Here is a 25,383-nt window from a genome sequence, read left to right as displayed (position 1 = left end):
CAGGATTAAAATCTCTTAAAAAATTACGTATAAGTACAACATCATTACTTGACTTTTTAGGGATGGATAGGTACAGAAATTTACAACACTATCTACTCAGAATAGAAACTCTTTGAAGCAAGGAATATACTAGATTTCTCTGGCACCTAACAAGGTCTTGATCTATAGTCAGAGCAGTGAAGAAGTAACGGTAATAATAATGATAATAATAATGTGCCTCCAGTTCCTGCAGTACAAAGAGGGAGATACAAAGCGGCAGAAACGTTCTGATCTTTTATTAGGACATATTTTTCAGAAGAAAGTTCTTGTGGGGAAGAAAGTTCTTCCAGAAGGAAGAAACTGACAATAATAAAAACCTATTATTTGGCAGTATACTGGCTCAGAAATACCAGCTCCACAGGTCCTACCAAAACGAGACTCCCAAACCAATTGTTTTCCCTCATTTTTAGATATATGGAAGGGAAAATACAAAGAAACAAAAGTGAGGTGCCTACATCTCCAAATGCATAGCAAAATTAGGTAAGAGAAAGCCAAAGTAAAGTGATGGAAGCTCCAGAAACATGAGCAGTGTGTAAAAATTAAGCATGGAAAATTATTAGAGATCATTCAGTTAAGGATAGTAGAGAATATCCTAGTAGGTAAACCACGAGGAATCAAGAAAGGATGTTTGCTTCCGTGATCTGTTCAAACCAAGGGCACAGTTCTACTTGCTGGATGCGGATGTCTTGGGAATAAAATGTGCTAACCGTGCTTAGTCCCAGCATCCTGCTCAGAGTGCAGAGGTGCTCCGCATGTCAGATGTTGGCTTCCTGTCATAGGCTTAGGTGACATCATGAAGGGAAATGGGAGGATAAAGGATGCTGGAGCTGGAAAGGATTTTTTTCAGTTTATGAAACAAAAGAAGAAAGGAAACAAACAGAGCAGCTTCTCAGCATGGCTCTTTGAACAAATATGTATAAAAATAATAAATAAAAAAAAATAAGTGGAACTGTCCCATTTGGAACACATGGTTGGCAGCTCAGCCTGCAAACACTACACTGAGTCACCGCCATGACTGGAAACCAGGCCAGGAAACACACGTTCCCGCTGCAACCAGATACACAACCAGACTTGAAGGAGGATCTGTCAGTGTTGTTCTGCTAGTAACAAGCACAGCAAATGATTGGGTTTACCCGCTTGCACATTACAGGCCTTTTAATAGGAACCTGCTGAACTGAGAAACTCCCAACCAAAAGAAAGGAAACATTTTGCTTCTTGTTTTCAATAAAAAATGTATAGCCTTTGTGTTTCTTCCCATCCTTGGGCAGAATTTACTGTGAATCGCAAATGCTTTGTGGGGTAGATTATTTCCCTGCAGCCCCCCAGGGCTCAAGGGCAGAAGTAAACTTTTGTTTGCTTTCTGTATGTCACTGTATTTGTTTTTACTGTCTGACTGTACAGGTCCAAGCCCTGTTCTTCAGCAGCAACAGCTATTCAGCTCTCCATAATAGGCAAGAAGAGGAGTTTGGCTTTTTGGATGGATGCTGCTGCTCAAAAAACTGCTGCATCTCAATTCTTGGGGCTGCGAGAAGGGGCTCTGCGCACCAAGCCATGCCAGTACAGAGCCCTCCGGCTCTGACCAGGCGCCCTGGAGAGTTACACACCCCACAAGGTGAGCTGGTGCGGTGCACTACACCCAGCAGCAGCTCCCTTGTTCTCCTCCATGTCTTTTCCCCTCTGACACTGAATGCTGCTATGCTCACTCAGAGAGGTTGCCCAGCTGCACCCCTGCAGATTTTCAAGAGCTGGAAAGAGAAGCCATTTCTCAGGACTACTGAGAGAATAGGTCCTCTAGTGAGCCTACATGCCAGACTACACTGGGGGGTGAGCAAGGACACAGTTTGGTTGCCATCAAGCAGCTCCTTCACCTGCAGACTATTTTGCACAGTCAGTTAAGTGCCCTGGCTTTTCCTGGCTAGCTCACTTGCTTGTAATCTACCAAGAATTGCTCCTCCTTCTTTTCTTCTTGTTTGTTACAATCAGAGAAATGTTTAGCCACAGAATTTTCCATCCATTTTGCTGGCCTTACATTTCCATTAAAATATCCTGAAACAAAATATGTCTATCAGGCATTCAAACAAATTAGCGTGTTATTTCTTAAAATTGTTCTAAGCAAAACTGGTTCTGTGGAAAATTTCACAATCATAAATTAATACATATATATGTTTAAAAAAAAAGGTCTACAGTGAAAGAGCTTGATCATCTACAGCTATGGGTGTAGGCTAGCCTGCAGGCTGACACTTCATATTAAAAGATTTTGTTTAATACTATTCATAACTGCCAATTTAAGTTGTTTGGTTGAAGTTTCCCCACCAGGTGTCCACCTCAGGCAAAGATTTCCCCCTCCTGAAAACTGCAGTTAAAAATGTTTTGGTGGCTTCTAAATATGAGGTATGGGGAAATAAGCTCTTCGTGCTGATGTTAAAAATTATTGCTGTTTTTCTCTTTTTCAATACCCTCACATCTTTATGAGTGAGGACCTGGAATTTAGTTGGAGGGATGGTTTTGGGGTAAACCAGTCACCACACCCCTGTGAAAATCTGCTGGAAAAGTTACAAACTTTGGAGAAAAAAAAGTTGTGGTTTGTGTAGACTCAGTAGGGATTGGTGGAGCCTGGGACTGAACAGGACTCTCCCTGCAACTGTAGTTCTTGGCTGTGCTGGACCAGGCACTGTCCAGGTCCCAGTTTTGTAGCAAAGAACAGGGAGCCTGTCTCCAGTACTTGCAGTACATAAAACCTGCAGAAAAACAGCAGCAGGGAAGAGGAGGTTGTTGCCTGATCTGAATGCAAAAGAAGTGAAGAGAAGGAGTAAAGTGGCACAAAAGTCCTGGGAACTGTGAAGGAGAGAGGAGACTTGCAAGCAAACAGAACTGGAAGAGGAGAGGAAGGCTGAAAAAGGGGGGACTTGTTGAGTGAGGAAGCTAGTACTGGAAAATGGAGGAGGAAGAGAGAAAGAGCTAGTGAGGAGCCAAGGAACGCAAGGGTGGGTGAGAAGTGAAAACAGCATGACAAGATAGTGGGCAGGGAAGGGGCTTTGAAGTCAGAGCAGAGTCAGTGAAAAATAGAATCTGATGATACAATTAAGGGCTGACTGCATCATAACATGTGCATATAAATGGAGTCATTAGATTGAAGAGATGGTGGTAGTCCTGTCACTTTATAACCTTTGACAATGACTTCACAATTTAAGCCTGTTTTTTCACCATCCTTCTTTTATTTGTAATAGGTAGGAGACTAACTGTGGTAAGCCTTTGTTACAGATGAGCCATTAAATGATCAATCTAAGGACAAATGGGTGCACAAAGTAGTTCTGGTCTTCTCTAGGCTCTGGTAGCAGTGAACAGGCACTTGTAGCAAAGTGTAGATATGTCCTGCGCAGTGAACTTCATAATTACACAAGGTCCAATATAGCACCCACAAAAATCAGGAGTATTAATCTGTCTGTGACTTTAAGCCACATTCTGCACCATAAGGCTGTCTGGGAAAAATACTTCATAGCCACAGACTTAACAGCCTTTCTCCTAGTTTAGTCAGTAAAACCAGTATCCTACTGGGACTTTGGCTTCACATGCACATAGTTCTCATTAGCATCGCCGGGTGCCAAGAACAAAGCTAATTCTAGTATATACTCCTGTGGACAGAGGTACTCTCTTCCAATTAAGCTCCAATCTGCTTCTGATAGGTGAAGGAACAAGACCTGTTCCTCTCCCACCTTCAGATAATTAAAAGACTTGCCCCCCCATTACACACAACAGCCATAAAAGTGGGTTTCTAAAAAACATGGTAAGAAAACACAGAAAATCATTATAGCTCCTGCAGGACATTGCCACCGATGCAAACTTTATTATAACCATTTCTGAAAATCTTCTCTTTGCAAAAACCATTCCAACAAAATTATACACTGCTCTTACTGGCAACAAAACTGCTGGTTGAAGCTGTTATTGAAACTGGTGTGGTTTTTCAGAATGAGTTCTTAACAGGCAATTTCATTGTGTCCATTGGGTTCCAGATGGCTATTGATTATGTCTATATGATACATAATGCCACCATCATCTATTTTAAAGATTAAAAAAGAAAGTAGACAGAAAACCCATGAATGCTGCTAGGCAGTGCTGAGGCTGAGGGCCCTCATTTCCAGAGAATGTGCCATATGGCAGTCAATATACCTGCCCTTATGCTGCAGCACCAGCGGTTCCCATCGTGAGTGAGGGAGTAATTCAGCTTCTGTTCTGAGGCAAATCTTGGTCCCTTTGCAACAATGGCCAACAAAATGCCAGGTCTTGCCGCTAGCACTCTCTCTATGGAGTGACTGGGTTCATCAAATTTGCATTTTTAACAGGAAAATATACAACCCAAGCTTCTGGTCCCAAGTATATCATAGCACTGCAATATTAATAGCAACCAAGTAAGTTCTACTCATCCTCAAAATGTGTGATGACCATATTAAGCAGAAGGGCATTCAAACCCAGGGGTGAAAGACACATTTCTAGTCTCTCTTCCTCCATGTTTCTGATGAACTTTCTCAGAATACCATGTGGGGATTTCCTACTGCCAAGGTTTCCCAGTCCCTGCCTAGTCATTTTAAGGAGGACTTGGAGTGTTTGCTTACCCCATTTTCTTCTAGCGCTGCCAAGGGTTTATTAATGCTGTTGACAAACTTGTTGACATGCTCAAAGTGCTTTGTCATTTCTGTTGCTAAGACCATGTCAATAATGGCTTGGCGAAGGGTTCGATACTCATTCCTGTTTAAAGAAGGAAACAATTAAGAATGCTGGCTAGTTCACAAAGGGCTGCTTGCTAAAACAAGTCTAACAAAAATGCTACACACCATTTCCATTAAAGAGAGGTGCTGGGGGAAGAAAGAACAGTAATAAAGGCTTGGGCAGCTGCATCTATCCTGGATGAAGTACCCTATGGTGTGCAGAGACATATGTTCTAGAGGCATGACTGGATCTCTAGGAGAGAGAGTGCACGAGCTGGGCAGAAGCAGCGGCACCAGCTACTCAGGAGGGCTGCCAGGACTTGCCACACCGGTGTGTTCCCAAGGCGTTTAGCACAGACACTCAGCAGTGGCTCATGCTCCAGACAAGTTTTCAGCAATACTTTTCTGCTGTATCTTGAGAAGGCCAAGGCAATGGTCACATCCTCACCCTGAATGCCTTTTTAGGACTGGAAGAAGAACAACCATTCCTTCACTATCTTCTCCATTGCAACATGACATTTAATTTTTGACTGATGCTCTGTGACTCTTTCTATCCTTGTTCTACCCAGAAAACATCTACCCACTCAGCCATAGCTTGTCCTCTATATGCAATGATACACAATTATTCTTCTAGACTTGCTAACATTAGGATTTACACTAAGTTCCTTAGATAAGGTCCACTTTTTTATCCACAGAGGAACTGAAACCATGGGATTACTCCTAAGCCCATGCAGGACAGGCAGAAGCACCCTACTGTGTTAGAAGCAAACTTCCACAAGGGCTGCAGACAGTTATCCACAAGGCACTGCCCTCCTCTACAATGCTTGTTTGTATTATCTTATGCTATACGGAAGAAAGTGAGAGATGTGAGTGGGCAGACAAGGACCCTCGGTTTTAAGCTTACCTCTCCATGTTTTTAAATATATTGCATTTGTCATCCCGGGTGGTGAGCTGGAAAGCCAGGGCAGCGTGATGGCTCTCCAGCACTGCCGTGTCATTGTAAAGAATTGCTAGCTCACTGCCAGCATTGCACAGGAAAGAATTTGTTCTTCCTGGGTGATCCACGTCATGGACTGTGGCAGCAATGAGTGCGGCAACCTCATCAATCGGATCCAAAGTTTGCTGAAAATAGAAGGATGCTTAGTTTTCCTGGCAGACTCATTAGAAACCCTACTCTGTCCATAAGATTAAGCCAAGTTGCTGAGGAATAAAAGCCAGAACTCTGCAGATCACTAAGGGTCAGATGTTCTAGACAGAGCAACGGAAAATTCATTATAAGCTTCATTGAATACTTTTTTGGCCATGACTTTGTTGGCCATTTTGTGCCTCTTGAATTTTGCCTTAGCCACACCTTTGACAAAGCACATCAAATTAAACAAACGCAAAGTAATAAATTAGTTTGTGTTTTCTAACAACACAGAAACCACCTTCACTTGGAGTTACTGTATTTGGCTTGGAAAAAACCCCAATACTGCTAAAAATTATTCTATTTCCACCAGACCCCTTCATTTCTTTTGGAACTGTAGTGTCCTAATCACATTCCATTTACGTGCTGGCTAGGTTTACAATTTGTAAGGAATGTTTCCCATATATCCAGTTCTATAATAACGGTGTCCTGGGGCTACAGCTAATATGAATTCTGTGAAGAATACTTGATGGTTTACATGCATGGAAAAATTACATGACACACTGTTCTATACTTTCTGTATCAGATTCTGATTCTCTTAGCGTGCTGCACTCCATGCTTTGTCTACTCACACTGCTCATTGCTTTATGTCTAATTATATCTACCCTATAATGAAATACAAAACTATCTGACTTTTAAGGTTTTATACTTAAGTTTTAATATGGTATTAATAGCATCGAGGAGAAAAGAACCAAGCATCTCAGAAATATGTTGTATACATTTGGAAACTAGGCTTTGTGCTGTGTTTATGCTGGCTTTTTGTGAAGGACACAGATACAAAATAATTATGTTAAAATTTTTAATAAAATGAAAGAGAGACAAGATCAAAAATATTCCCAGTTGAATCTGGGAGCAGGGCAGATGATTTCCATTCCAATTAGCTTGAATTTAAGGTCCAAATTCTCTACTGGCTTTGACAGTACCATGCAGAATAGTTAGACTTGGTAGGTGAAAAGACAATCCCTACCCTACTTTATACCTCCTGAAATTAATGCAGTGACTTCAGTTCAGTGGAGCTAGGATATTATTCATTGAGGACTGTCAAGAGGTTCTTGTGGAGAACAAGAAAAGGGAAAGAATTATTTCTACTCCAGGTTCATAGTTAGCATTGCCTGAAATACTGTCCGCCATGTGTTAGTTTCTTCCTTCTTTCTTTTGGCTGCTGCTCATGGGATTCTATTTTTGTGGTATGAAGTTAGGAGAGAGACATTTAGAACAGGCTCTCCTCAGAGGGACATACTGACCAGTGCTCAGTCTGGCTGAGAAAGACCTGTGCAGATGGGAAGTGGCCAGAAACTGGAGAATACTTGACCTGTAGGACCACAGCAGTGTATCATCTCATGCTTACTTCCTGAGTCTGACATAACAAACTTTGCAGGGATTTACAGCACCTTTACCCCTGACTACAGGTCAAGGATTCAAACTTTGTCATCTTAACTCCTGTGGCACAGAATTGGAAATGATTCTGAGAATACCACTTCAATTTGGGAGCCAGAAAATTTTCCCAGGCAAGAACTGAGTTCAATTTACTGAAGAAAATCTTCTTGGTGTGAATTTGAGTGGCAGAATCGGGCCTTCTGTATTTAGGTTAGGTTGAACTCTGGACAACACAAAAGCAGCTAGGCTGTAACTTTGAAAAGATAAAGAGAGAATTTTGAACTTTGATTCTGCTCCTGCTGCAACATTTTTTTCTCTTCCTATGCCTAGAGAGGAATGGAAATAACATTTTGGAAAATGAGGCGGCAGTCATGCTTCTGTGGCATTGAAATGAGTCCAGATCTTGTCTGTTTTTCATAGATATTCTTGGGAACATCAGCTAAACCTCTGGCAAATCAGGGGCTGAAAATATCCAGTGAAGTTCTGTTCCCACTTGGCATATAGTAAGTGTTTGTAAATAAGCCTCTGGAGAGCACACTAATGAGCTGCAGCTCCAGGTTAATGGACTTACTACAGTTTTAATGAGCTGTCAGAAGCTTGTTTACAGTCACAAATGTCTCAGCCAGGTGCCCATCACTAGCACTATCCTTAGGCAGGCCAGTTCAGGGTAGGAATTTTATCCAAAAATGCAACTCAGAAATATGTACTGCCACTCTGCTGCACACACATGCAAGCACTGTTTTAATTCCCCTTCTCCAGTCTGCCCTCTGGGCATGTGAGAACAAAGGTTGCTCTGATTTATTCTGGTTGTCAGGGGCTCTAATATGCCAGTGGGTGTTATGGTACAAGGAACTTCGACAAGTAACCTTTTTCAATACTCTCCTCCAATGCAGTCTCTTTAAGCCTCAGGGCATCTCATCCAGTGGGTGATATAGCTTTGGAAGCTCTAAGCCTATTTGATGGCCTATATTTTCCTGAGAGTCTTCTGCAAAATGACCATCACAAGGCATAAGAGATTGCGATTTATTACATTAAATCTGTATTTGGCACATACCATCACAAAAATAATTGTGTCATTAGCTCACCTATCTGAGAAAGTTTAACTATACAAGGAAGAGGTTCTCTTATTCCCCCATCAAGAATAGCTCAATTCCCGTAGTATTAGTATCCATCCTTCCACATATACTATAAGAGAGATCCTAGAACTCATGTAAAGCAGCCCAGTTCTTTGACCTCAGAGTTACCAAACTGGTCGGCCCTAGGTAGACATTTGGCTCTTGGCATCTTTTTTGAGAGACCTTCCTTTGATTGCACCTGTACTTCCCACCTACACTGTTTCTTATAAATGTGGACTCACCTTTACTCTTTCTTTAGACAAGAAATAAGCAGTGGCATGTAGTACATCTGCTGAATGAGTAGAATTATGGTAGGAGTTGGAGGAATGGTAGTTAGCTTCAATAACTTGTAACCATGACCTCAGAGTTGATTCTGAACAGTTTAAGAACTCACAGATTCCAAAGCGAGCAAATATTTTGAGACCCAGATAAACCAAAGGCCTGGGGAGAAAAATAAAGATTTAAAACAAATGAGTTTGAAATAATATTAGATAGCATAAAGAGTATGAATCTATACAGCACTTTTAACTAATGCCATGTCAGTTTAGGTATAAGGACTTGTTATAGAATTATAATCCAGACCTGTAGAAATGTTCTGCTTACCTGTCACATGCACACTCAGAATCTGCCAGTTCCTGACACTTCCAGAATATTACAAAGGCTCTATATTGCTGCTGTACTACATGTAACACTTTTGTGGGGCTTGGAGGATCTATGTTGGGTAAATGTAGACTGCAGTCAAAATGAGATAAATTAGCAAGTACTAAACTCTGTGCACGAGAGCAGGGAGGTAATCTTGCTGCTGCCACAGATTCCTAAACTAGCTTGTTTACAGTTAGATTAAGTATATCTATACTATACAATGTTTCAATCACTATTCTTTCTGCACTCCAGATCTGCTCCATTTCTTTTACGCTCACCCTTGCAGGCTTCCATTGCTCATTGACTTTGCATGCAATAGAGGATGAGAGACGGAGGTATTCTGGAAGGAAACGACCGGGCATTTCTAGAAGACTGCCAGGGCCAGATGAACCTTCAGGCTAACCCTGTCTCCAAAAGTAGCCCACATGACTGTATTCCAGTACTCTTGCTCCTCCCAGGCCAAACTGCACCATTTAAACCCAGATAACTGGCAGGTGAATGAAGATCAGAACAGCAGTACAGAATATTTGTAATCTGAAAGCTGTGAAAGTGCATTATGTTTAACAGAGCAAATGAAAAAAAAAAAAATAAAGTTTTAGTCCACTAGCCTTTTTTCGAACCCAGTTAATACTGCTGTTTTCTTGTCAAATACATTTTTTGCTTAAGAAGAACAAGTATAGTGGTAAATATTTTCAAATGTGGATTCTTAAAAATAGATCTTAAACCCTCCTTTTGGCATCTCTCTTTGCTGCTTGATTCCAGATGCATCAAGCACTCTGATTTCTAGCTGCACCTGATGGGTGAGGTGAGGTCACGTAGAGTTGCTGAGTTGGATGTTGGATTTAGAGTTGGATGTACATCTTTTGGCAAAAACACTCAACAATATTGTGTCATATACTAGAATCATAATATACCAAAGTTAAATCCCCCTGAATGCTAGACAGTTAATACCATGTAGCACTGTGAGACAAAGGTCTCTCCAGGTTTCTGTGTCAGGGAACTGTAATGCACTAAAGCTTAGATTTAATGAATTATCTTGGCTTTACTACCGTATGTCTGCTTGGACTTGAAGACAATACTAATAACATGTTCATAGTTGTGATTCATTGAAAATCACTTTAATTCTCTTAATAAATGAATTGCCTTTATTTAAACACAGCAGGAAGCAATCATAATGATAATACCTTTAATAAGAGGACAGGCAACAAAATATCTCCTTTGTCCCTCTGTGGTCTCTCCAAATCAATACAAACAGACAAATCTATCTGGTGATCTCATGCATGTTGACTGGGATAATTAATTCTTATGTTACTGCAATGTGCATATGAAATGTTATAAATCATGCAGACTAACTACATTTTTACTTTTTTTTTTTTAATTATTGTACCTATAGCACTTCATTAGAAATGGAAATGTAGCAAAGCAAAAAAAACCCTAAAGCAACTGGGTGCAAATTTCTTCACTTATGGTAAAATTACTTTAAAGAAGAATAAAAAACTGATTTTTCTTTTTTTTTTTTTGTTTTTGGCTCATAAAACCATGGTCTAAAAATAAAGTTCATATATGTTAACTAAATGCCTGATATCTTTCTAAGACATTGGTTTTTAATATCTTTCAAAGCTCTTATGGATCTGGGATTTTGATGAGGTCTTAAGACAGTCAATTCATTGCAGGATCTAGCCTCCAAATTAGAGTCTCATAGAAGCTTTAAGCTAAGACAAAACACAATACATGAAACTAGACCCCAAAGAGAATTTTTGATAGGCATCACCAAATAAAACCAAGGATTTAAACAGAAAGATCAATATACAGTCTTAGTGGGAGCATTTGCTACTAATGAAGTACAGTCTATCAAAACTGCTGATCTGCTTTTGAAAACGTCTGTGATGGAAATTGGTATGCCCTACTTTTTATAAGTAAATATTCTTCAGTTAATCTTATACATAAAATGTAGCCTGCCAAGATTTTAGCATAAAGACCTTCCTCTAATCCCAGAGAAAGGCAAGGGTAATTCTGCTGAAAAGCTGTATTTGTACTGTTTAGGAATAAAAATTACCCAATTACATGGAGAGAAAATAAAACATGATCTGTATCAACTGATCAAATTAAGACCAGCATGTTGATTCTATGTGTAGTTTGCCATAATTTGAATTTGAATCCCCACAAGGAAACAATTTGATTTGTAGAACTTTTCTGTTATTGAGAACAGAAAAGGAAGGCTTTTAAAATGATGTTGTTTTATTATTATACCGTATCAAAGATATATAATGTTCACTTACATCCACTGGGAATCTGCAGGAAATAATGTATGATGAAACAGAAGATATTTAATGGGTTCATACACAACTAGAAATGACAATGAGAATATTTCAAACATTTGACTTTGAAAATAAAAGTAATTCCGTTTTAAAAGCACAGGTAGAGAAATTAAAGACCTGATTACAGGATGACATTTAAGTCAGTTTTCAGCAACTTAAATTTATGAGCTTTTGAGTTTACTAACCTTTTATGGGTGGCAGCCTCAAGTTCAAAGATATCAAAATCCCAGTGTTCTTCATTTTCCATTGCCTGTGTTATCCGTGGGGGTATGTCATTGAGGGAGATTGGAGAGATCAAACTGCCAGCAACCTGATGAGTTTCTGTTGAGGAATATATTTGCAGATCACTATTAATAATGCTGAGATATACTCTTACTCAATGTACATGTTTTCTTTTCTGTAGTAATGCCTAGCAACTCTCATTTCTATATATCTCGCTAATGCTGCAGAACAATGCTTATAAATAAAAATAAAACAAAAGAATGCTTATAGAAAAAGAACATCTGATCACATTTCCCACGTTTCTTAAATTTCTTAACATGTTTTACTATCTCAGTAACTGCCAAATTAAAACTTACGTTTTGCTGACAATATGTATTCGTTCCCTGATAATCTTCGTAAACCATCCTGTTCAATAAAAGTTGAGAGTTAAATGCAGGGTATTGTACAACAGGTCTATAAGATGATGACACCAAATAGTAGCACACTGACTTTAGAGAAGCCTGACTGCAACCTGTCACAGTCATCAAAGCTGCCTCTCTCTTATTTGTGTGTACTGTTAAGATTTGCCTGTTTTACATGCACTTCAAAATGGATGAGAAACTGCAAGATATGAGATGTGATATAAGATATGAGCTCAGAGAGGTAAGATATACAATATAAGATATGAGCTCAGCGAGGTACAAACTCAGATTTCCCAGGTGCCAATGGAGGTCTGGAATTAGTCTCACACCCACCTTTGTCTGGATAACATGCAACCCGGTTCTGGATGTGTGCCACAAATCAGACACGGTATGCCCACATACTTCCCACCAACAAGGAAGGGTGGGTGGTGGGAGGGAATGGATGGAGATACGCTTCTGCTCTCCTCCCCCTGGTATTGGCAGCTCAGGTCACCTCAGCAGCGTAAGAATCTCGTGATTTGTTGCTGGGATTGCAGAGCAACAAATTACTCTGAGGCTTCCCTTCTATCAAAGAAGAACATATCCTTGTTTATTCTCCAACTCAGTGCCTCCTAGGCTTAATTCTGGCATGATGCCTAGATGTGCAAACTGAGACGAAGGATTAAAATGAACAGAATGATATATTTAGTATTTACTTTTCAGCTCATAATTCTAAATGTTGTGGTCCAAATCCTGCTTGCTCTTTTGATGTATACAGCTGTTAGTTACTGCACATTAATGTTTAGCCCATGATGTAAAAAACCAGTTATTTAAATAAAAAAAAATCTTTCTGAATGCACCTTACTAACAATGCACCCAAAGTATAGCAGAAGTAAATGTGGATGTTGTATCTGAACATGCAATGTCTGCACTTAAAAGAATTGTTACATCTCATTTTTATTTTCATGTTTGTAAGTAAATTAATCTGGAGTTTTGTGATTTAAAAGGAAAGGGAGTACTACCTCTATAACTGGCTCAGTGACTCTTTACTAGCACTGCTATGACCCAAATATTTAGGACACCAGATGCTGTGTTACCATCTAGAATCAAAGATTAGTTTTAAGAGTCAAAATAGCAGGTGTAATTGTATCTGGCAAATCCATCTTTGAACTCCAAATGCCCTTCCCATCATGAATTCTGCCTGAGAGTTCAAATCCAATAACCTACTACCTGTTCCCCTACTCAGACATAACTTCTGAACATGAAATGGAATAATATGATTCTATTTGAAAACAGACCCTTTGCTGGAAAAATGTTTCTCCCAGATAATTTTAAATCTCATGATATACCATATACCCTCATGCTCCGAAATGGATTTTCTGAGCTTTTCTATTGCTCCATAAAATAGCCTTTGTTTTATTTTTAGTAAGGATTTTGTATTTTGCAATATTGTTACCTACGTGTTCTGGGACCATGGACTGAATGCAGTCAGAATACAAATGTATCTAAGATGTAAGAATCAACAATCCACAAAAAGGGGAAAACAGTTGAGTTTATGGACTGTGTGTATTCAGCAGGACAAAATATTCACTTTGAGACTCTGATGATTATATGTACTAATATTGTCCTGATATTTTTATAGTTAAGGTAACAATATATTTTGTCTACTGAGTTAGTAAATTCAACCCTAAATGAAGCATTTAGGTCTTCTCCTGGAATTCTTGAAGTCTCTTATATGTCTCCTCTGATTAGACATTTGCTGTAGTATTTTAAAAGGCAAAAATATATGCAAACTGTTTCAAGATTCTGATGGATACTGCAAAGGCATCTTGATAGTTACAGCATGAAATGATAAGAGCCCAGAGACATCTCTGAAAAGCTCACATCTTGTGAGCCTTTTTCCATCCAACACACTGAGGTAGCCTTTTATATGCAACCTACAGACTAACGGGAATGCGTATCCTTAAGGCACAGGTAACATTCATCCAAGTTCATCTAGTTATCATCAGGAGGGTCAGACTCCAGGCTCTGAAGGTTTGGGTTCAGTTCTTGCTTTGCTACATGTCCTTTGTTCAACTTTAGGTACAATGCTTCTTTTTCCAATGCTCCCGCTCCTCTTTTCATAGCATGACAACATAATACATGACTTCAGTCTTTTTCTTGCCTTATTTATTTAAATTATAAGTTCTGTGGAACGTGATTGTGTTCTAATATGTGAACATTCATGTTTCTAGCTCAAAGCACTCTGGTCTTTCTATGAGTCTCTATGGGTACAAGTATAATCCAAGAAATAGCAACAAAAAATATATATTTCACATTCTTTTGGAAACACATTCTTTCCGTCCACTGAAAAGCCTCCAAAACATGCCATTCTAATCCTAATTAATAAATACAAATGCCTAGCTATCTTTCTTTCTTCCTCTCTCATCTATACCTTTCTAAAATGAATCACATTGAAGAAAGAACTGTTTTTCTTTTCCATTTCTAGCAAAACTAATGCTTCAAAATGACTGGTCAATTTTTTTCCCATTTTCAGAGATACGTTATTAATGGGGGGGGGGGAATATCCACAAAAAGAGGTGTGCAGTTTTTCCTTAAAATTTGGCATTGTAGAGGCAAAGCACATGCCAGATGATAAAGATTGAGTAATTGGGAAAATCAGGCAGTTAAAACATTAATCAACAGCTGTTTGTAGCAGTATGTACTTACTGTCATTAACCCTCCAACGAGGTCACTTGTATGCGGATCCTCATCTTTTGTCCCCAGTTGTGGAGAATACAATTCAGTGGTTCTTAAAATCTCCAAAACCCGGTCTAAAGCTTCTGCAACTGGCATGGGACTGCTTTCTTGTGCAGCATTGATGATGTTTATTACCTAGTTTAGCATTAGACATATTTTGAATTTAGAAGTGATTTAAGAAAGAACAGAGACACTGATCAATTACTATGGAAAACTCAGCAACTAAACAAGATCTCCAACTTTAATCCACACGTGGGAGAATCAAAATGAAAGGGATGTTAATAAAACACTGATGTTTGCTACTGACTCTGGGAGCAAGATTGTGGCCCTAAAGACAGCAGTCTTATTAATTACTTTCCTGTTCAAGGCTCAAAATGTCTTTGAATGGATTTAGTATAACCTTCTCCCATTTGCCTCTCTCAATTTATTAAAGAGCTGATTTTTGCCAAATCCTTGAATGGTTTCAGAAGACAGTTTACAAAGGTGGAACAGGGGAAAGAGTTGCGCCAGAGGCCAGCACTGCCTTGCTCCTCAGTCTGGATGTTGTTGCCTTGTGCCCCATATTCCAGTACAGCACAACTCACAACAGCTAGCGACAGTGCTCATTACCTTGGTGATGGGTGCTTCAATAGTCATGGAATGTATCCTGGCCATAGAAGAGTGCCGTCTTTGTGAGCTGCCTGTGTGGAAAACAAAGCAGAATTTGTATCCTGATTTCAGCAACAAGGCATGACAGGAGGATTCAGCCAAGAAATCTTGATTCATTTTCTGAACTGCTTACCCTGCTGTGCCATTCAGAGGCAATCTATTGCAGAATGCATACACACATTGTTATGCTGGGGACACACAGTGCAAAGAGACGCTTGCTGAACCACTGATACGCCAGATTAGAGATAAGTAGCTGTAACAGCCTGGCAAAATCATGGATTTGGTTTTTTTTTATTTTAAACCAATTAAAATATTCAATTTAAAACTCAGTTAAAAGACTCTACAGATGTGTGTGTATAAACTGGCAGGCACAGGCAGGTAACTATTGCACTTAGGTTATTACAGGATGTATCTACTTTTGCTGCCTGATGCAACATGACAAGTCATAATGAGTCAGCTTCCAAGCTGAGGTAAATCAGTGAAGCTCCTCTGAAGTGAAGACAGCTATGCCAAATTAAAACAGCAGAGGTTGTGGCCTGTTATTCATTGGAAATTGAAAAACAAATGTTTTGTATCGGTTTGCAATTTTGGTTCCGTAGCGAAAAGGTCAAGATGGGATTTTTCTGGATAATTATGTCGTGCTACCCATAAAATGCAGACACATGTCTGTTACTCTTTGTGCTGAGCAGCTCTTAAGAAGAACAAATGCTATTTTTGCTACACTGGAGCATGATTGTATTCTCACTGCCACAGACCTACTTCCATGTTTCACTAGTGTACACTGCCTGGACTATAATGATGTGTGCTTTAACAAAACCGTGTAAGTATCAGCAAAAGTTGTGAATATGTGACTCATCTGTCAAGTCTAGGGTGATCTAATGAAGCAAAATACAACACAGTGAAAAGAAAACAAAATTCATAAGAAAATTATCTTCGTATTTTTATCAAGAGAAGAAGTAAGAAATTTAATAATTTGTTAGGTTTAGAGTTTGCCATTTGTATTTGAAAGTATCTGTGTTGAATCTCACGAGGTCTTCCATGCAGGATGGTAGACGATAGCCTGCCATTCTCCACTGGTTCAAAAAAAGACTCAAAGTAGTTCAAGAGAAGAAAATGGGGATATTTGACAAATGTAAACTTGTTCATGAATTGATGACTTGATATTTGATTCATGTGTGTATGTGTATATATACACATGCATACTTGCCTATATTTGTATGTGTATGCATGTGTGCACATAAAAATCTGAATATATATAGAAATCAGAAAAAAATCTACTTAACATACCATCACTCCCTCGTGATGTTGTGGATCTCACATCTAGTGATCCTTTCCTCCTGTCTTTGTGTCTGCAAGTCTGAATATCTGTGGAGAAAATGATATTGTACAATAACATTAAATTGAGCCTAAGATGTATGTTAAAGGAACTGCAACTCAGAGAAAGCCTGAGTGACGTTTACTACAACACTTCAGCAGCTGAGAGCCAATGAAAGCTCCTTTTTAAAGTCTTGCCCAATTACACTGTCATGAACTGAGTCATGCTCTCTGGCAGAACATGCCGAAGTGTTTGTGCAGAAGGGCTCTAAATGTGGAGATTGACACAGTGACACAATTGTAGTTGTGAATACAACTTGTGCAACACCCGAGTTCACTCAGGTAACAACTGCCACAAAGAACTGGTGGACCAAAGTAGTCTACACGGTAGCAAACTAGGCAATGTACCCTAGGTCCCTCATGGGCTCCCAACAAATAGAACCTGTGCTACCAAGGCTACAATTAACAAGTACCTGCAGCACGGCTGCCAAGGTTGTCTTAACTGAAGTGTTGACATGTGGGATGAGGGTGAATGGCAGTGTTGGTCATCGTCATTTCCACCCGCATGCAAATACCCACAATACAGTTAAAAGCAATGCAAACATACATGCCCCCTAGCTATAGACCAGCCACAGCAACGTGACGACCAGACGGTATCCTTCTTAAATCTAATTTTGTCACAGGGATCCACTACCTACAACTGAAATGTGACACTGAATCCAGCAATACCACAATACCAACTTGGGGCCCTGCGTTTTCAAGGGTGGGTTGCTTTATATCACTTCTAAAACAAATGAGGCAGGTAGAGAGGGCTTGTATTTAGTTTCCAGCTTATTGTTAGCTAAATAGTACTGTACAGACTGCCCTGTGCAACCGTAGCTTTCAGTCAGATCAGTAACAACAGGATTTATTCTTTCCTCAGGTACATTCTCCACTTATTAGGACAGAAGAGATGTGTCATACCTGTCTGAGATTCAGCCTGAACACGTTCACATGTCTTCTCTGCCTACAAATCAGTATGAGAAATCCAGTTAGTCAGAACTTTCACATTATTTTGTAATATTTAGGGCTCAAACTGAAGCAAGCATAGCACTATTTTCACTTACCTTATTGTTGTCATTGCACAGTCTACTAATTGACACATAGTGTCTAATCTTTCTGTAGGCAAAAAACAGTGTGTTAATTGTCATCCAAACAGCAGCTCCAATTCAGTGCTGATACACAATATGGGTAAGAACAACAAATTAATATAGGACAAATCCTGTTCTGGCAGGAAGGCTCAACTGAGAGTGGAAAAACCCCACAGTTCTGGACGTGATGGAGAATACAAAATGGAAGCATTTTTTGCAAAGATTGTCTCCTCCTCCTTCTCTCTTCCCCCTCCAGCTTCTTCTGGGCTACTGTAGGATATTTCAGGTATGATATAAATGTGAAACATGCAACTGTGCAGTCCAACAATCAAAACCTTCTATAGGGTTTAGGGATAGAGCAATCAGACTGAAAACTATACCCTTGATTACCAGGAAACTTTCTAAGCCAGCTTCAAAGGGGCTTAGCTTGTTCCATAAGTAGCAATGTACGTAACACATACTGGTCTTAGGAGTTTGGCATCTTAAGCTGAAAACATGTTTTCACTCTATTGATGGAGAGTAGAGAATAAGCATTACTTCAGGGATGAAATCAACTCAAACCACTTTTTTTAGGAAGTAACTGCATGAAGAAGCTGCATTTGGCCTTTCCTTCATGAAGACACACCTTTCTAAACTATTTTCTCAGCCAAGTCTGGATAATGTGCCGTGCTTTTAATTAATGTTTGTGTTGACTTAGAGGACTTTGAAACTACTACTGCATGCAATCTGATCCACTTTCTTTCCCAATATACTATAGAAGGACTCATCATAAATGTACCAATAACCAACAAACACTTGTGTGCTCCAAATGCTCTATTTGGGAACCAGGTGGAAGTTGCACAAAAATAAAGACATGCTTGAATTTTGACCAGGATCAAAGCACAGAGTGACCTCATCACAGAAAGACCCTCAGCAACAGCCATGAGTGCTGAGCACGGAGGGACATGGTACAGGTGAACAGTGGAACAGGACATAGGTCCTGGTGGTCCCAACACAACGCACAATAAAAGAGGAGGGTGCACTTGCACTTCAGGGAGTATTAGAAGAGTAAGAGTCACAAGTGAGCACATCTGGATCTTTGGCTCCTTTCTGGGGAGAATTAGGAGAATGTCATTTCCCCTGCACACAGCATGTAAAGTTGGTTTTGCCTCAGGGAATTAAATCCAGAGGTCTGAGGCTCCCTTACTTGCATAAGTTTCCTTTATACTCAGTAACAGGATAATCCAATGTCTGCTGAAAGCAACTGAACTCTAAACTGAGCCTTGATTCAGACCTAAATCATGGCTTTAGCTTTCATACTTACCCTCCCTGTCCAATGACAGGTAGTATCTTCACATTTTGTTGTATGCTATCTCCATTTTTCTTCTTCGCATAGTACATTCCTTGCCATTCCTGAAAACGGAATTCAAGTGGAAGTTCAGATAAAACAGGAAGAGCAGCTGTAGCTTCATACCTTTTTTCACTGAAAGCTGTCTTACAATACAAAACTAGTCAGGACTGGTTAAATGGTGCTTACCCACAAATTTCTCCCCTGTAACTAACGTGTAGGTCACTGTTGCCACCAATGCATGGAGAACTTCCAGAGGGGCAGCCTGCAAGTGCCTTGATGGCAAGAGCCAAACCTCAGGTGCTGTGGGAATCAGAACCCCACATTCTCTTCCCAGTCCTACTCCAACAGTGTTCAGGGTCACTGGGGGGAGATGTGGCAAAGACCTCTGCAAGAGCGAGAGCTCAGACCAGCCCTTGCCTGGAGCAAGAGTCCCCAGGGGCTCCAGGAGTGCTTGCAGGCTCTGACAGTGAGGGGCACCCCCCTGCCCTGCCCCAGGACCAAGCACCACATGGCTGGGACTGCCACGCTGACCTGCCTGACTTCCTCCCTGACTGCACTGACTCCTCTCAGGACAGGAAGGTTGGTGAGAAACTACTATGCCAACCTGTCCACCTTCCCTTCTGGACTGCACCGTCTCTCCTGCAGAGCTGGGAAGTCCTATCACTGGTTAACATGAAATATAGCTGTGACTAAAAGCACTTTGATATCCTAGCACATTTACTTTCCACACATCAGTTCAGTCTCAAAAAGTGGCACAGATTCATCCTGGCTTTTTAAAGCAAAAGAGAGCTTAGTAGAAAAGCCACTGGATTCTGCCTCCCATCTGCTGACCTCCCCTCTAAAAGCACTCTGGTTTCAGGATCACATTTAAGTAGACAATTTTTGAAGTATCAGATTTTCACTGCCAGTATCATTGTTTTTTGATAAAGTTCATAAATGGGGAAAAAAAAGACAAGGTGGAAAGGAATTTTTCATTTTGCAGTGAGAAGTCTTTTTTTTTTTTTCCTCTGGAAATGAGACATTTCTTTCTAGTGCAGAGCCTCGTTTTCTCTTTCAATGAGACTCGGGAAATGTCCCTTCTCCCTTGTTTAAGACACACTTTTAAATGAAATACTGCTAAAACTTCACTTTCGTTTTTTAGAGATTTTAAATCCAGAAGGCACCACCATAGTCTAACACCCAGCCCCAAACCACCTCTGTGCAGGGCAGCCCACACCCGTGCTGTGCAGCAGGAGAGTTCCCATGCCGACGCACGCAGACACTGCTAAACACAGCTTCAGCACATGCCAGGGCATGGACCCCTTACCTGTTGCTCCCTCACCACGCTGCTGCTGCTTCTCAAACTGTGCTACAAATACCACAGCAAAGATATACACCACAACACTGACAGACCTCCTCGGATCTCCCCTCGCCTGTGGTGCCTGGACTAGAGCTGCCCTCTAACAGGGCTATTTAGGAAAACTCAGGGAAAGCAAAATTTGGGAACCCTGCGTCTCCCCCTTTCATTTCTGCAGCACAGAGGCCAGTAATCTTCCAACAGAGCCAGTCTTTTGTAACCTGGCAGCTGACAGGACTTACAATCTTGCCTACACATTTCCATCCCTAGAATACTCGCTGGAGGTCTTTTTTAATAGATGCATATTTTGAGCTGGGCATCTAATAAATACCAAGTGATTACTAAATAATTGATTCCATATTACATATTCACTTAATACAAACTACCCATGCCAACTGCTGTATTTCAGTTGAGTTCAACAGACTTTAGATCAGATCTTACAAACGCATGTGAAAATACGTTCATGAGGCACATGATATGTATTTATTTATGTTAGACTGACAGATCCCACAGTCAAGCAGGCCAGAGCACAGGTACAGAGAGAACAGTTTTGCATTTATGTTGATGGAGCTAGCAAATAAAGACTCCAGCCTGCAGAGAGCTGCATGGTGACAGGCTGTGCAGAAAAAGATACGAAAGGCTTTTCCAAGGATCTGTCGGAGAAAAGAACTGTGCATAACAAATTGGGAAGCAAGCATAATATCTTCTCCTGTGAGCTGCATGAGGAATACAAATGAAGACAGAGACAAAATTCAATGCTCTCATAATTAAAAGTATGCATATCAATAGTTTCCTGACAACCAGGATAAGGCAGAGATGAGTAATCGATCTCTAACCCAGGTAATAAACCCAGAATATGCACAAAGAGGTGAAGTCATAAATTACAGATTGGATGATTCTTGCATTGAAAGTGCATCCTTTTCAAGACAGGTTATCCACTAATGTGCTCTTCTTAGTCAACAGATCGATTCTTCAACTTGTGAATTTCTAAAACCTGTGAAACTGTGGCAGGAAATGTGTGAGGGAAAAGGTCAGCAGAATTCTGAGAAATAGGAGGTCCAAGCCAAACTCCTGCTGGTAGGTAAAGTTCTCCCAGGGATGTTACTTAACCATATTTTAAGAACACCATATGCTCTCTCACAGAGCCTCTGTCAGCAATCCAACAGAGAAGAGCTATTTCACAAGACGTGCTGTCAGTCAAGCTCATCCTTATGTCTAGATTACAGCCACACAAGTGACAGTGATCAGTCACTTCTGCACAGCCTGGCGTGCTGGGATCCGGTGCAGAGTAGAAGCCACACACGCTAAAGAAAACAGTTTCACCCTTTATAGAGCAAATCAACACTGAGGTTTCAAACTTCATTACGAAGGCCATGGCACGCATCTATCCACTGAACACTCACATGCAGAGTAAATAATCCCCCGATTCAGCCTTCCTTTTAGATTGAGGCTTCTTGCACTAAACAGCAAAGTTCAGCGAGCTACTTGTAGAAAACAGAGCAAACCAAAATAAACACAAGATGTCATGAAAACAGTATCACAGAAAGTAAGGGTGAGTTAAGAAGGAATTGCCATAGACCTTTATCACAGAGCTTGATCGCTCTCCCACCCTCTCTGCAAAGATAGCTATCTTGGAAATAATTCCCAAGGAGTGAGAGGAATTGCATGTCTTGTCTGATTTATCAATAGCTATCCATCTCACTTCAGAAAAAGGAAAAGATAGAGAGCTTTGTGTTAAACTGCAGAGATCAGAGGCAACAAGAATTCTACTCAGAATTGCAAATTTCATCTTAATGGATGTAATTTCAATCATGAAACAGAAGAATGAAGAAAGTACAACTTGGTTTTTAACTCCTCAAATACGGAAGGGTGAAAATGCCTTTCAATAACGTTGGCTTCTTGCAAATTACACCCAGCTGTGGTAACAAAAAAAATGAACTTCCAGAGATATTTTTTTTTGTTAAGAGAAACAACATCCTGACCCAAGAATCCCTATGTACCATGCAATTAGCAATTTTTGTGTATAATGCCTATGAACTTTTGTTTGGATATACTGAACTTACTCACAGCACTATGTTTGTCAGCACAAGAGGGGAAATGCTGCTAGGGTTCATCTTCCTCAATTCCATTTAAAGACCAGAAGTAGATTTTATACAGCTTACATTTTTCTCAAGATCAGAAAATCCTGCTTTCCATTATTTTTGTTATATTACCATGTTTGTTCAAAACAGAAAAGCCAAATCGATTGATAGGAGAATATCACAGTAGTAGACAGTTGGCTTTTTTGGTATGCTACAACCTATAGAAGCCAATATATAGCCTATTGTAATAGAAAGCAGCTATTTAAATTTACGATATAAACAAATCACAAGCCTGAAAACAACATACAGACCATGTCAGAATGATCCAGACATAAGTTAGGCACCTCTGAAAATGCTGTAACATCTTAACAGAAATTATTTCAAACTAAAGCACCTTCAAAGGGCTGCAGTATTTCAAAGGTTGCTATGCACAGTTAACCTCTACTTGCAAATACTTCCTCTAAGAATTTAATTTGCAATTCATTTTTCTATTAATATATAAATGTAAGCCTACATAGATTGCATACTATAAAATGTTCCAAAGGGAAATACAAAAAACATGTAAACAGAACATATCCACCTAAAACAGCTTAAGCTGTTCCAGACAGACAGGTTTAAATAAGTAGTATTTCATTAGCCCTTGCAGTTGGAAGTCCTACAGCCAGGAGTAAAATAAGTGCAAGGAAAGAGATGGATTAGGGTTAGATGTCTATCATTCATAGAGTAAAATATATTTCTGTTATTAAAGACATTTTTATCAGCACACTAAAATATTAAAAATTCAATCCGTATCTTGAGAATCGATGCTGTGGATTTAAAGCCTGACACGTGTAATATATTTGAATTATAACTCAATAAATACTCCCTCATAACATTGGGTTTGTATTACACACATTTAGTGAAATGATTTCGGTCAGCCAAGAGAGGTGTGAAGCACCATAATCCAAGCTATTGTCTATTGCTGCGATCTCCTCCAAAAGGCCAATACACGTAGAAATGAGCGACACATTCTTGTTGAAAGGCACAAGCAATCCGCACCCAGCTAGAGTGCAGCTTTTGTTGATGAATGCTTGTGTTAGTACCCTGATTTACACAGTATGACTCATCACAACTTTGCATCGGTGCTTTCGCATCACTGCCTAGATACACAGAGTGCCATGATTCATTTTAGCATCCCCCTGCTCTGTGTCAATAACATGGTGCTTCCCCGCAGACAAGTCACAGTATGACCCAACTAGCTATCCTGACTCAGGTCTGAGCATGGGCCATGACGCATCTACAAACACGCCAATTCCCAAATCTCTTTGTGTCACTTCCATGATCGTCTTCCTATAAGGTACGATGACATGTTCAATGACATCAGAAGCATTTACACCTCGTTGTCAAAATGCAAATGAAAGCTCCTAGGTGGATCCTCACACTGCAGCCACAACAGTTCCAAAGGAACATCATGTTGCTACCAGGCAAACCGCAATGTCTCCCTGTAATGACCTCCCTTGAAGCCAGCTGCGCTTCCTCCGTGCACTTTCTTGGTGCAACAAACATTTCTAATGGAAATCCATTAGACAGATCCCATGTCATTAGAGAATAAAAGATAGTGGCAGCTGGCAGCTGACACTGCCTGTCACTCTCAAGTGATATTGCAAATGTCTCTTCTGATATCTTTACATTCTAAACTTGCAAATCAGCTTCCACATTTCATGCTGAAATACTTCAACATGGTTCTTTTCTCATTTACATCTCACTGGATAACATGTACATCCATCCCATTTCTTTTTGGTATTCCCATACCTTTTGCTACATACAGCATGTATTATAAAGAAACACAGCAAGCCACTCATTTTCATAAAACATGTACCTCTTCCAAGCAAGAAAAAAGAAGCCCTGAAAAAAAAGAGCATTTTTTACTTTCTCTTCTTGTTTGAATAAGAAAGCTGCAAATACTGTGTGTCTGTGAAGCTGCAATTTACATCATGTGTTATCCCTAGACAATAATAACTTTTACAGGTAGCAAATGGTAAGCGATTACTCACCTTTCCTATCTTTATGCAGGAATTAATTGTATCTAGGAAATCAGCTTTTTTTTCATTTATAGGCACTTCTGTTAATTCCTTTCCTATTAGTTCACCTATTTGATAGCCCATCACTGTTTCAAAAGCAGGATTGACGTACTGTGAAATACAAACAAACAAACAACCATTCAACAGAATACTTAAAGCACAACAGAATCTCTTTTTTCTATTTGCTAAACCAACGGATCTCTTTCCCAGCCTGAAATAGATCTTTGTATGTACTGCTTCTGAGAGAGATGTCTACATTTTTTTCTTTGTGAAGCAAAACAGGAATGTCTATGCTAGAAGAGTTGTGTAGAAGTGTGCATGTGAGCAAAGAGAGGGAAATTATGGAAACAGCTGAGTATTACATATCCACAGAGTTTAGACAGACAACATAAGATCCTGAAAAATGAGCTCAGTCAGTTCTCAAACCTATACACCTCAAACCTGCCTCGGTGTTCCTAAAAATCACACCTGGTACCCAGGTACCATAACAGCATCTGAACGCCTCACAACTTACAGTGTTTCAATATGAGAGAAATAAAAAAGGTGCCACTGGTGCCCTCTGCGCCTAAAGGTTCCCCCCTAAAAGTTCCTTCCAAACGGTTCCCCCCTATGTGAGAAAGCCCTGTCTGCTGGAGATCCAGGACTCTTGCACATATCGGTTGTCTCATATTCTGGGGCTGTCTGCACAGGGACAAAATTTGGTCCGAAAAAACATATTTAAAACAACTTCAGGATATCTTCTGTTATTTTTGTAAAAGGGATG

The 25,383-nt window shown here is 40.0% G+C and overlaps 1 protein-coding gene across 5 annotated transcripts in view; it reads right to left on the bottom strand.

Annotated features, from left to right (window-relative positions):
* Positions 1-25,383, bottom strand: part of PDE8A (phosphodiesterase 8A) — a 156,514-nt gene that overhangs the window by 4,314 nt on the left and 126,817 nt on the right. For all 5 annotated transcript variants that reach the window (XM_054836356.1, XM_054836357.1, XM_054836358.1 and 2 more), the window contains 12 exons: positions 24,594-24,731; positions 19,117-19,205; positions 17,790-17,841; positions 17,647-17,689; positions 16,657-16,734; positions 15,331-15,401; positions 14,692-14,856; positions 11,959-12,007; positions 11,566-11,701; positions 8,663-8,861; positions 5,647-5,864; positions 4,650-4,782 (listed from right to left, as the gene is read on the bottom strand). In XM_054836356.1, the coding sequence (XP_054692331.1) occupies positions 4,650-4,782; positions 5,647-5,864; positions 8,663-8,861; positions 11,566-11,701; positions 11,959-12,007; positions 14,692-14,856; positions 15,331-15,401; positions 16,657-16,734; positions 17,647-17,689; positions 17,790-17,841; positions 19,117-19,205; positions 24,594-24,731 (1,371 nt within the window). The remainder of the gene's footprint in view (positions 1-4,649; positions 4,783-5,646; positions 5,865-8,662; positions 8,862-11,565; positions 11,702-11,958; positions 12,008-14,691; positions 14,857-15,330; positions 15,402-16,656; positions 16,735-17,646; positions 17,690-17,789; positions 17,842-19,116; positions 19,206-24,593; positions 24,732-25,383) is intronic.

The sequence above is a fragment of the Grus americana genome, chromosome 10, assembly GCF_028858705.1.
Source record: "Grus americana isolate bGruAme1 chromosome 10, bGruAme1.mat, whole genome shotgun sequence".
NCBI lineage: Eukaryota > Metazoa > Chordata > Aves > Gruiformes > Gruidae > Grus > Grus americana.
This window is presented reverse-complemented; position numbering and strand designations above follow the sequence as displayed.